At 38.9% G+C, this 13,501-nt stretch overlaps 1 protein-coding gene across 5 annotated transcripts in view; it reads left to right on the top strand.

The window, feature by feature from the left end:
• The window catches only part of LOC130180744 (CAP-Gly domain-containing linker protein 4-like), a 64,294-nt gene that overhangs the window by 18,945 nt on the left and 31,848 nt on the right, over window positions 1–13,501 (top strand). For all 5 annotated transcript variants that reach the window (XM_056394469.1, XM_056394470.1, XM_056394468.1 and 2 more), the window contains 5 exons: window positions 1,387–1,522; window positions 1,812–1,943; window positions 7,997–8,188; window positions 8,318–8,452; window positions 11,889–12,012. In XM_056394469.1, coding sequence (XP_056250444.1) covers window positions 1,387–1,522; window positions 1,812–1,943; window positions 7,997–8,188; window positions 8,318–8,452; window positions 11,889–12,012 — 719 coding nt within the window. The remainder of the gene's footprint in view (window positions 1–1,386; window positions 1,523–1,811; window positions 1,944–7,996; window positions 8,189–8,317; window positions 8,453–11,888; window positions 12,013–13,501) is intronic.

The following is a 13,501-nucleotide window of genomic DNA, read 5'->3' on the forward strand; positions in this document are numbered from 1 at the left end:
GACTTGCACAGCAGTTCACTACACACAATACCGTGAAAGAAATGCCATGAGATAACTTCTGTCATGATTTGGTGCTATATGCATAAAATTGACTTGACCTGGTGGAAATTGTCGAGGATAAAATGATATCACCAAGCATCAACGCTACAGTAAAAGAATCTTCCTAATCTGCCTTTCACATTGCTCTAAGCTCTAATTTTAAAGAAGTGCAGCACACTATAAAATACATGTTTGACACACAGATGACAGACAAATTAGAGGAAAGACCAACATTAAGTGTCTCAGTAAGGTGCCAGGTCACCACAAGGGAACAGAAAAGCTTTAGTGTTCCTTGGCATTGATTCTCCATGTCTCTGATCTCTGCAGGAGTGATGAACACTATTCTTCCAAAAGATATTCCCACACTTTTGCTGATGGTGGAGAGCGCTGTCTATTAGATCTGGTGGCTGTGAAGTCCATAGGATATGACTCACATCATTTTCATACTCATCAAACCATTCAATTACCCCTCGTTCGCCATGAACAGGGGCATTGTCATCCTGTTTTTATCCGGGTTTGTCAGGTTTTTCCTTTATTTTGTCAGAGACACATTCATGAGTCTCAGGTCCATGATAATGTTGTGTATGACACATCCATCTGGACTTTGTAACAATCTGACAATAGTAACGTAGACCCAGGATGCACGCTTGTTCCAGATGTCTTTTCTGCCATAATGAGGTACACACCATCAGCTTTTGTTCAGAGTTTGTTCATGTTTCATTGATAACACAGTAAGGTCAGCTGTTCAACTGAAAACCAGTAGCCACCTTCTGTAGTCCCTATTCTTGCCCTGTAATCAGGGCCCTTAAAACCTTCATACACCCAAGTAATTGTTTTGTTTCATGTGGCTGTAGTCTGCAGTGTGTCCCTCTGTGTGGCCAGCCAAAATGCACACACACGTACAGTAGATGCAGAGATAGAGACATGTAGATGATAAGAAAACACTAATCCTCCACAGCTGGACATTTGCTCTGAAAGAAAGAGCCATTAATAGATTTTCGTGCTGCACAGAGAACAGAATTGCAGTGTGCCAAGTTGTAGAGATTGGCTAATCAAAACTCTTATTATTATCTTCCCTGCACTTTCTGGCACAGTGTAAAGCTTTCATCTCTATTTTTCTTTTAATTGTTGGTCTCTTCTGCAGCTTTAGTGAACATAGATGCATCAAGATGTTGTGTTTCTGATAGAGGTTCTGCCCTTGACATCATGTGTAGCATTACCAATGAAGATACGACACTGCTCAGTACAGTGGCCAGTTGTTTTGCTGCATGTGTTGATTTTTGTGTTGATTTGTTTTGCACACTGTTTATATTAGTTCTGACTTTGTACATATTTGTGTGTAAACAGGTTGGAACCCTACGATTCTGTGGCAGCACTGAGTTCTCGGGAGGCCTCTGGGCTGGAGTGGAGCTGGACAAACCAGAGGGGAAGAACGATGGCTCGGTGGCAGGCGTTCATTATTTCACCTGCAGAATCAAACATGGTAGGTCAACCCACAACACACTGATTCACCCACCTACTCCTTCAATTACTTCTAACACTATTGACGTTATATTATTTAATTGGCCCCAGTCAGATATTCAATAATATCTTATTTTACACCACAAAATTAGATTTGTCCTTTTTCTAGTTGTTAGCATATGTAATGTGTCTTTTGCTGTTTTACCTATTTGCCTTGTCTTTATTATAACTCTGCACACTATATATTGAATCACACTTAATCCCCTGACTTTTTTATTATTCAATCCTTTTCTTTTTCTGTTTTTTCATAGGAATATTTGCTCCTCTTTCCAAGATAAGCAAACCTCTGGAAAGACATAAAATGAGCTCCACAAAAACGTCTACACCCATTCGCCCCCCTCGTCGCATAGACCTGTCCCGCATCACCTCCAAGATAAACACAGGTAAAGAACAAGTGGCAAACAGGTCATAACTCTTCTGAACGTTACTGCTTAATCTGTTTGCTATTCTGTCAAGATGTAAAAAAGGGTACATCTGATACATCACAAAAGAATTGCAATAACTGTTAGTTGACAGAAAGAGAGCTACTGCTGGTTGAGCACTGCTCCATTCACCTCTATTCTCATGATTCAAGCTGTGTTCAGGTCCTGCGAGGTTCACTAAACATTCCAGGTCAGCATGAAGCTCACAAAGAATCTGTAAGAATGAGGAACAGTGGGTTTGCCTGAGGAGTTCTGGCACAAATGACTTTAAATAAGAAAAGACTTAAATGATCAAATCATAACAGGAAGTACAGTGAGACTGAACAGCCTGTAGGGCCCTGAGGGTGAAGAAATGCGTGAACTTTTGTGAGCACAGGTGAAAAAGATTTCTCATGGGTCAGTGTCACAGTTAATCTCATGCACAGTCCTCTGGAGGAGAACATGGATACATTATTGGAGACCACACATCATATAAAAAGGAAAAGAATGTACCAACCTTGAACAAACGAGACACTTTGGAGAAACATTATTCCCATAAATTGCTTCCTAATATTGCCTCTTAGTTAAAGAAATAATTCAAGTGCACTCACTTCGAGGAGCTTTGGGTCATAAGCTTAGAGTAGCAGCATCAATAGAAACAGTGACTTGTGCTTGTCCATCTTGTCATTACTTGGGGGATGATGTGCTGAAAATGAGAGAAAGGGTTGGTGGAAATATCCCCCCATTCTCCAATAACTGCATTACAACAATGTCCACATCCTGTATGATTTTCTGGTGACCACAGATCCCCCCTGTCCCTTAACTATATAATAATGTTGTCATCTTATACAGTAAAATATATTATTAGCAAAAGAGCTAAAGGCTGTTTAATTTTTTCAAAGTGGAGGTACTACATTTACCCCTTGCACTGTCAGAATATACTGTACCTTGGACTGATTGTAAACATTTATTTGAAGTACTTCACAGTTTGAAGTTTGGGGGATTCAAGGGGAGAAAAACCTGAAAGCAATGCAGGAAAACAATTGTGGAACACTCTCAGAAATTGCAATCGCATCCTCTAAATATCTCCCTCCAAATGTTATTTGTACTCTGTACATTGTGATCGCTCAGACTAAATTTTTGATCCCTGCTGGTGAAACCAGACGAGTGCAGGTTGATACCACTAGCTGCTGGATTACTTCGCCGAGCTGAAGAGATGACTTTTGTTTTAAGACACAGTTTGCACATATTGACTAATAATTTAGATGAGTGGGTGTGCAGTGTTAACAGTGATAAATCGAGGCAGTGCTCTGTATCTTCGAATTATTCAGTTAAATTAAACAGTATGTCCAGTGTTCATCTCTTTGGGGTGATTAAATTAAATTCAGTTTTATTTATGTAGCGGTGAATCATAACAGAAGTTATCTTAGGGCACTTTTCATATACAGCAGAGAGACCAATATATAATAATAATAATAATAATAATAATAATAATGAAATGACAATTATAGAACAGGTAATAAGACTAATAATAAGACTAACAATAGAAATAATAACACTAATAATAAAACTAATAATTGGACCAATCAGTGGGTGTTTTCAGCAGGATCGTGGGGGCAGTAGATGGTTTGCAGTCACAGATCCAGACTCTACAGAGATACCTGCAGAATGTGACAGGAGGAGAAACGAGCAAGCAACTACTACAGGACTACAGTAAACTACAGGAGACAGAAGAGTCTAAGTTAGTATTGTGTATTAATGGGATAGGAATGCATACAGATGGATAGGGAGAGAAGGAGCGAGGAGCTTGGTGCATCATGGGAAATCTCACAGCAATCTCGGTCTATAGCAACCTAGGGAATGGTTCAGGTAAGTCTGCGCCAGCCCTACCTATATGCTTGATTTTAAAAAACAAAAAAAAGTTTTAAGGCTGCTCTTTCATGTGGAGTCTGTCTGCAACAAAATCTTAAAAGTGCTTTTCTATAGTTGTTGTCTCTAATACTATTGATCTGGCAGTGCATCGACTGTGAAACTACTATGTAACTATGTAAAATAGTATCACAAATATCAAATCTTTTACATCTGTTGATGTGTGTTTGACTTGATAAAAACAAATCTGTAAAAAAAAAAAAAAAAAAAAAAAGATGCTGTATTAGTAGCGGTTGCTGTTGGACAACCTTCATTCTAGATACCAAAATGGATGCCCATGCTGACAGTTTTCATGATGACACAGTGGACTTTTAGCCAACTGTGGAGGGAGTGAGTCAGTCAGTCCAGTGTCCAGATGAGGTTATCAGCTGAGTCACAGTTCCAGCTGATGGCCTCTTTTGTGCCAAAAAGAAGCTTTCTCAACCTTCCGAGCCTGCATGAGCCATGGCAGGATTTATTGCATCTGGGCTTTCATATTAATCTTCTTCGAATGCTTTGAAAAGTGGATTCTGAATCAGTGCCAGAACACAATGCATAAATTAGACTGCTGACAAGACCTTGCTCTGACAGTCCTTGGATGCCCACATCCTCAACTCCCGACTAATGTCGTCTCATAATACAGTCCAGTCACCTCAGAACATTGTAGAAACCTTGCCTTGGTAGGTTTTTGTAGTTCTTCCACCCTCTAGAGTTTATAGCTGTATTGTGGTGATGTAATATTCAAAGGTATTGAAGGCCAATTGATCTGGACGTGACTGGAATAGCGGACCTCATAGTGGCCTATGGAATCCGGTGATTGATAGTCCAATTAAGCAAGGTTTAATAACTAGGGCATAGACAGGCTGAATAGCCTGGCAGCCATTCATCACAAGGTGTGTGTATGTGTAGCATGCAATGCATGTGAGGGCGTGTGTGTTGGCACCTCCATACAACCAAGAACCAAACTAATTTATGACTAAACACTTTTCATGGCCTTTGTCAGCCATTTACTGCCCAAAGTCTTAGAGCCACCTGCGTGTTGGCGTCCCCTCGGAATGGCAGTGCAGACAGCTCGCTTGTGTGTATCTATAGATTGGATGGGTCATTGTGGGACTGTCTGGCTAACCAGGAGAGACAGACACAGCAGAATGCAAGGCTGGACCCTATTAGAGCGTGTCAACTGTATCTCAGGCCTCAAAGGGCGGTGGGAACATACACAACGCTCACAAAACAACACTGCTTGATTCATAAAGCCTCAGTTTGTGCTGCAGTCCGTCATTTGAGGTGAGCGTCAGTATGTGGAAGGGATAGATAGAGCCAGGAGGTCCTTGCAAGCTAAAGGTCAAGTGACAAGAAATGTTTGGTATGCTGAGTTGGAATGTAGTCTCCTGTTTGGAGTTCAAAGGAGAGACACAACTCTGCCTCTGAGGGGAACATTTCCCAGCTGCTTCTAAATGTGAACTGAAATGGCAATCAATAAATACCAAGCTGATTTGAGATTTCTCTACTGCATTTTCAAAGCGCAATATAAAGTTTAAACCAAGGTGACATAATTATGAGTTGGACATAATGTGAGACAGTTTATGTGGCAGATGTGTGTATGAATTGAATCCTCTTTAGAGCTGATTACTTTTTCCTTAAATCTGTTTAGATACACAGATATTGATTTATTGCCAATTAAAGAGCTGACTCTAAAAGGCTTTTGTCAATTTCATTGTAGGTTTAATTTAAGTCCAGAAACAATATATGAAGCTTGAACTTATTAGGTTTTGGTGCCATAAACTAGTTAAAAAACATTATGTTTACTTCTGCAAGAAATGTAATTTCTCATTGTGTGCCAAGATTTCTTTTGAAGTTTTTTGGCTTTTGAATTTAGTGCAATTGGGGCTTTTGTGCGGGTTTAACTGCTTGTCTCAGCATATTAAAGTGTTTTTATTGTGTGTTGGAGTGAAATACGGTCTTAATTCAATCAAGAAAAAATGCCTTTCAATAATTCTTGTTTCATTGCTGCTCAACATTGTAATGCTGTCCTTTCTTTGCATTTTCTCACTCTCCTGCTCATCTGTTTTTATCTTTTCAGTGTCACTTTTCATGACTCTGACTCTGCTTTTAATTCTGCCACTGAACTGTGTCTTCTTGGTTTCCCTCGTTTGTAATTCTATTTAATTTCTCCACACTTAATGAACTGTTTAAACTGTATTCCCACATATTGGGTTCACGTTCTAAGTTTTGTTGCGTTGGATGGCTACTTTACATGCAAACCACTCCACCTATGATCATGTTTCCACTTAGATTACATGTCCAGTCTAAATGCTCTTTTGATCATCAGAATGCTCAAGCAGTCCTTCAACAGATACAGCATGACAACTACATAAATTAAACAGATTTATATGTTATATGTACAGTCTTAATACAGTTTCCAAAGTGACTTTCAAATTATGCAAACATTACAGAACTGTGATCATGCATCATTTATGCAATCTTCTAATCTGACTAAGATGATTAGTGATCTGTGTGTTTTAAAAAGAAGTCACTGTGTGTGTGTGTGTGTGTGTGTGTGTGTGTGTGTGTGTGTGTGTGTGTGTGTGTGTGTGTGTGTGTGTGTGTGTGTGTGTGTGTGTGTGTGTGTGTGTGTGTGTGTGTGTGTGTGTGTGGGAGTAAAGGTTTACCTCCATCTGTCAAAAAACCCATTGATAATCAAAAAAGTCCACCTGGTCCCAATCAGGGCACAAAGGGAGATGCCTCACTGACATTGACAGGTACTGTAGTTATAACTGAGTGTGCTTCGATGCACTGAGTATCGGAGAGTGTTGTGTGGAATGAGTTTGCACTATTTAATATAATCTCCTGTAATTGTCAAATCCTAGTTCCACACACTCCTAATCACCACCCGTCTCTGATAATTAGTGCACCTTAATACTTGAATCCAACATCATAATCCATCTGTGGGTAGTTCAACAGGAACATCAATGTCTTTTCTCACAAGAGGTGCTCCATTTCACTCTATATCATATTCTGATGTACCACTGTGTATCCTGATTTAGAAATGCATTTGAAATTCAAGCATAATTTAGATGGTAAATTAGAGTTTCCATCTATATCTAGATATATAACAGATATGTTTCAGCAGCAAGTGAATATTGAGCACAATCTGAATTCCAGATATTTCCCTGAAAATACTATATGCTTAAAGTTACGTTCATTGTGCATGAAGCCAAAACCACACCAGTCCAGTGATCAATTAAGGCAACAAAGGATTGATCAGCTCAAACAGAAATGACGGAATCAGCAGCTTCAGCTATTATTCCTGTGCATTGCCATCTACTCTCATGAGCCCATTAGCTAAGACTTACTACTGAAAATAATTTCTGGCAAATGTTGAGAAGTCTTCAGCCCATCGCTGTCTGGGTTCCAATTTGACTGTAGCTGAATCTTCTCTTCTTAAACCACTTTGGCACACATTTAATCAATTAGCCTCTAAGAGTTGGGCACTTAATGAACTCATGGCCTGTGAAGGTCTGTGAAAGTTAAAAGCTTAATGAGGTCCTGTGTCCAAATGGCTTTTAAAGAATGAAACTGCCCCCCCCCCCCCCCCCATCTCATCCCTCATGGTGGGAGGGGATTAGCATGTTGGCCCTCAGTTGGACCTCAGTAATGGGACAAGCAACTGCAAAAGATTGAGCTCATATGATTTACCTTGTCGTAGAATGATGTGAGACAGCTGCTTGGATTTCTGCTGAAGTACAGTGAATTGTCTGGATTGTCTGGATCTGAGTGCTATAGGCACTGTCACATTCAGAAGAATGAAATGGAAAAATGAATAATTGGCTGAGCTTCATTATTTCAGTGGAATTGTAAAAGTCGCAGATGTAAGCCTGAATGGATGGATGGTGGGTTCAGTATTAAGAGAGGAGGCACACAGTTTGTGCCGTGTGACATTAGACAGCAGAATGAACAATATTCACAACCCCTGTCTTAGTGGAGCCTAGATGCAACAGTTTATGCACCTTGTTGAATCATCTAGTATGTAGCTGGCAAAGTGGATGTGTGATGTTTCACTCACTTGTTCTGAAAGGTTTCCTCCACGCTCCTGTGTTTCACTCATTCCTCTGTTATTCTCACTACAGGTGTTCTCTCCCGCTCACTCTCCTCCTCTTCCTCTTCATTGGACTCTCGACACGGGCCAGGTGCCCGACCTCGTCCACTACCAAGGCAACGCCTTCCTGCCAGGCAGAGAAGGGAGCGTGCTTCTCTGAGCCCCAGGACAACACCCTCACCAGCCCTCCATTCTTATTCTGGTACCACTGTGCTAACTGCAGGTCTGTTTTATCTTAACATTGACATAATGAAGATTGCTATCATTTCAGGATTATTATTATTATTCTAATAGAATCAAATTGAGGGCATTAGTTATCACAGAAGTGAAACACTTTGTCTATCTCTCCCAGGTCTTCGAAGCCGAACCCCCTCAGCTAGTAGCTCTGTGTGCGACAGCCCTGAGGTGCGCCTGGGGGAAAGAGTGCTGGTGGTCGGCCAGAGAACTGGCGTTGTCCAATTTTATGGAAAGACCAGCTTTGCTCCAGGTCAGTTTTTAAAATCTGTGAAGATTTGACAGTTGAAATCACACACGTGTTGCATTTAATCTGTTTAGTTTGAATGGCATTTCAATCACATGCCTGAATAATTTCAAACTTTGTTTCTCTAAAACAAATGAATGGATACGTGCACGGAAATGCTCTTAAAAGTCTAATTAGCAATGAATTTCCTAAAAAATTACAGGCAATTAAATTGATGTCGGTGTCATGTGTCTCATTATAGCTATTGCTAAGACTAAAATACCCACAGTAAAATCATAAAATTCCTTCTTTGTATTTAACAAGCACTGACACTGATTCAGTAGACCACCCACTGAATGGTTTTTACAGTTGACTATATGATTAATTTGACCTCTGTTTACCAGCTTACTACAGTAAATGTTTTTGATGTGAGACTGTTGGGGTTCGGTTAATAACATGTGAAGCTCAGGATGATCAAGCTGTGCTCTTTGGAAAAGGTTCAGACCTTAGAGTTTAGAAAAGGAAAACTTTGGAAACACATTTTCTAGCTTATCTAAAATATTCTTTAATATCTCTTTAATAAATCATATCTGTCATTACTTTGCTTTTTTCACGACACACATAAAGAATTATAATTATCGCAGTTTTCTTTAATGTGTCCCCAAATGTATCCTGGTATTTTTAATTGGGTTGCAAACTGTTGAGCTGGTGCTTTTAAGCCCAATTAATGTATAAAGTGGTGATTGCACAGCTTAGGTAACTTTGTTGTGACTACAAGGTTAAAAAAGGTGTCTGATTCTTTTAATACATAAAAATAAAATGACTCAGAGTCAAATCTGTCCAGTATCATTAAGAAAGTCAACATGGTCGACTATCAACTTAATAGCCCAAGAAAAAAGACTTCTGTGGACATATTGTTAAAATTCAAGGTCGAGCTTTTCATTTTCGTAGGTGCTGAAAAAGTTCAATCCTGAGAAATGACATGATGAATGATGGCAGTTCTGTCTCTAAATGTAGAACTTGCCTCTGGTTGCCTGTAGTTGGTACACCAAGAAAACTTGAGTTCATGCTCCCTCTGTTCTTCTTGCTGCAAGAAATGTCAGATTCTTTTGCATAAATCTTAATATTTCTGTGCACTATCATTATTGTACAATGCCACATGTGGTGAAAGTTAAAGAAGTTCTATTAAGCTCTGCTCTTTCAACTTGCATTACATACTTGGTCATAAGTTAGAGCAGTGGCAAACCTCAAGTTGGACAGAAAGATACTTGGGAAAAATAAGATACGAGAAATTCTTGCTGAGCAAAAGCCGTTGGAATCCAAACAGAAAACAGCTCACGGTATTTATTAATAGTTAGGCAGTAGTTCTGCCCAGGCATCAGTCATGTGTGAATAAGAACCAACGTATCTCACACCACTGAGGATCATGTTTAAAGGGATTTCAGTCTTAAGTTTCCTTTGATACTCTTAAATCAGTGCTAGCAGTGCTCTGTTATCTCAGCCTCAGTGCATTGAGGACTGCGTCTCTATAACAAAAAGCACTTCTTGCTGAGCACCACACAGTAAATGACTTCTTTTTAACATTTTGTCTGAGCTGCTTTATATTTAATAGTTACTTCATTTTACAGGGCAGTGGCTGAAAAATAAAGAGCTAAACTGTTATTTATTTAGGAGTGGCAGTGGTGTACGGCAAAATGTTGCTTCTGCTGTTTTATAGACCAAAGACCAACTGACATTGAAAGCTGTCCTGAAACACTTGAAATCAGATTTTTTTTTTTACATTCAGCATTAATCAAATATAATAATAATAATAATAATAATAATAATATGGATAATATGTCCGTAAAATATACTTCAGATTTCAAACTGAATGTATATATATGCCATTCATTCATGTTTGTCACAAATCTCAAAATACTTCTTAGCATTCCAAGTATACACATATAGAAAAGACAAACCAATGAAAAAGAACTATGAATAGATAGTGACCTTTTCTCTCCAAAAAGATTATTGATTTGTAAAAATAAAATCATATGGTGGCCCCCGAGAGCTCAATGCACTGCAACTTAAAAAAACACATGCAAACAGACAAAACACAAACAAATTCAGAAAACATCTCCATCAGTGACATCACGTGCTGCAAATACTCACAACAAAACGCAAGTGTTTCCAGGAAACACAAAAAAGTGATGAACCTTGCAGTGCGTTCGTGTATTTGGTTGTGTATGTGTTGTAATGTGTTGTCAAAAAGATGTTTACTGAATTTGCCTGTGCTTTCCTAAGTTGCTGTGCATTGAGCTCTCAGGACCACCCTAAAATCAGGCCTATAGGGCATTATGTAGTTAATCGACTCTTTCCCAGTATGCTGTAAATTATTCCAATTTATGACAAATGCTGTTATCTTCTCCATTTTATAAATGTCCATTGTAATTTCCATCCATGTATTTAAAGTTGGGCTCTCCACTGATAACTATTTGCTGGTGAGATTCTATTTTTACCAGCCACCAGCAGTGTATTCATTAAATATTTATTTCCTGTCAACCATTCTTGTGGTATATATCCAGAATATATAATCTTTATTTCTGGAGGGATTTCACATTTATGTATGGCTCATAGGGCATCGCATACCCTTCTCAGTGTCAGATGACAGGGCAGTCAGTACCTGGAAAATATGGTAGTGGGTTGCATTTAGTTTTTCCAGCAAACAGGAAGGTTTTTATCATAGTGGGATATCTGAGAGGGTGGAGTAAAATACCTCATCAGGTTCTTCCAACCATTTCTGTGAGCTGATACACTTTCATTGGTACTTACATATTATTGTACATTCTTCATCGGATATAATTATTCCCACATCCCTCTCCCATTTTGTTTCAGTGTATAAGGTCAAATGAGTTTCAAGATTTGACAGACCCTTATATTTGCATGAAATGATTCTAGGGTATATAATAGGTATTTGTCTTTAAGCATTTCAATTTTATTACATTACACACAACAGTTATTCCTTTAGCTGTCCAGTCCTGAAATCTAGTGTTCAACTTTATATTCTTTAATAATAATTATATTTTTATTACAATTTTCCATGCTTTTATCTTGCTTGTATATTCCTTCACAAGATTTGACCCCAATCATTAAATTGCTTTTGGTTGATGTCTATTGGCAGTGTTTGGAATAAATATTACAGTCTGGACAATATGTTCATTTTAATGGATGTAATTCTTGAGCTGAGACTAAAGAAAGGAATTAAAATCAGGGTTTTAAGGTTATCACCACCATTTACAAGACTGATAACTTTCCATGTGGAGAGGCTGCAAGTAATATAACTTTTGGCAGCCACATTTTCTGCAAACAACTGATTGTTCTTCTGTGTACAGTTTGACTAGTGTATCCAGCAGATGTAAACATTTTGCTGACACGTGATATTTACAATGGATGGCATTAAATGGCTGCCTTCTTGTTTGTGCAGGGCTGTGGTTGGGCATTGAACTGGACAAGCCAAGTGGTAAGAATGATGGATCAGTGGGAGGAGTGAGGTACTTCAACTGCCCACCGAAACACGGCGTCTTTGCTCCTCCGTCTCGTGTTCAGAGGTGAGTGCAGGCCCTTTAAGGTAGCTTATATTTTCCACTAATGATTAATGGTCCTGTTTGATTTTTGCTGGTGGTCATCACAGAAGCAAAAACAGATTTGTCTAACAAATTATTTAGAGTAAAGTTTAGAGCAGATTTTTGAAGAATTTGCCAAATGCCCTAAAAACCCTGAGGTTGTATTTCATTGCCCTAATCAATACATGTGATGGTGCTAATTAGCTCCTTTGACAGTGTCATTTGTGTGAGTGTTGACACATTTGATTTTGCCCTCTGTGCATCAAACAGCTCTCCTCTGTACTGGTGATTAACAACAGTCACAGTTGTCCAACGTGAAGCCCGGGGCCATCGACCCCGTGACTTCTCAGTTTAATGTGGCACCTAGTAATGATCCAGGCACCATCATCCCTGCTTTTAAGTATGGATTATGGATAATGAATATGTGCATGCCATTTGTTTAGGTTGGAGATGAGAGGTTATACTCTCACAGCAAGGCCTGGAATATGAGTGAATACCTTAGACTGCTGCATGCATTTGCCATTTAAGTGCATTGTCGTGTTTTTTTTTGATACAGATATACTGATGTGTCCCACTGTGTGATATGCATGTGGTTAACTTTATATTATACTGTAATATATCCAAGGAAGACAGGATATAACGTGCAGATCATGAGTGTCTGTTGCTCACATTTCCAGGAATTTCTAATACTGTGATTTACTTTTCTCTGTGTTAGGTAATATTTAACTGAGGTTTCCTTGTGTTCTTACTGTCAACTAGAAAAGTTGTGGTGAAAATGCTCAATGGATTCAAGTATATTCATAAAAGAATAGACAGCTAAAGGCTTGTCTACACAGAAGGTGTTTCAGATATTTTTCTTAGTTGTCTGTCTCAAGTGTGTCTGACAGAACAGACTGTGTTCTCTGAGCACTGGCAAAGTGCAGGTGACCTGCACCTGAACACATCCTGTGTACACAAACTCGGAAACTGAAGCTGCTGCCCTGCTAACCTGCTGCTTTCACTATGCTGTCAGTGTAGACGCGTTTAAGTTGGTGTCAAACCACAGTGGCATCATTCAAAGTATCAGGCCACAGATCTGTTGTAAATTTAGTCATAATGTTTCATATGGTCAAAATATTGTCAGTATTTTGTCCATATCGTTGTTGCTGCTACCAGAGAAATTTCTTTACAGTCTAATGATGATGAGGTCGAAGTGGATTTTTTAATTCTCTTCCTACATCACATTTCCAGTTGTAGACAAAGTAATATGACATCGGTCAGCAATTTGATATAGATTTGATCTTCACTTTAAAGTCAGTAGTTTGGTGACAGTTTGTGTTCTTATTATTTTAAAAGCTTTTGGATCGGATTAGTTTGACAATACATCACTGTGCGGGTTTTAAAGTATGGAGCAAAGTAGTAGCACAAGTAATGGGTAAAAGATTGATTTGGTAAACTTGCAACAAATAGTTCAGAAGAATCTCCAAGATGAAGT

Source organism: Seriola aureovittata, chromosome 13, assembly GCF_021018895.1.
Source record: "Seriola aureovittata isolate HTS-2021-v1 ecotype China chromosome 13, ASM2101889v1, whole genome shotgun sequence".
NCBI classification, from domain to species: Eukaryota; Metazoa; Chordata; class Actinopteri; order Carangiformes; family Carangidae; genus Seriola; species Seriola aureovittata.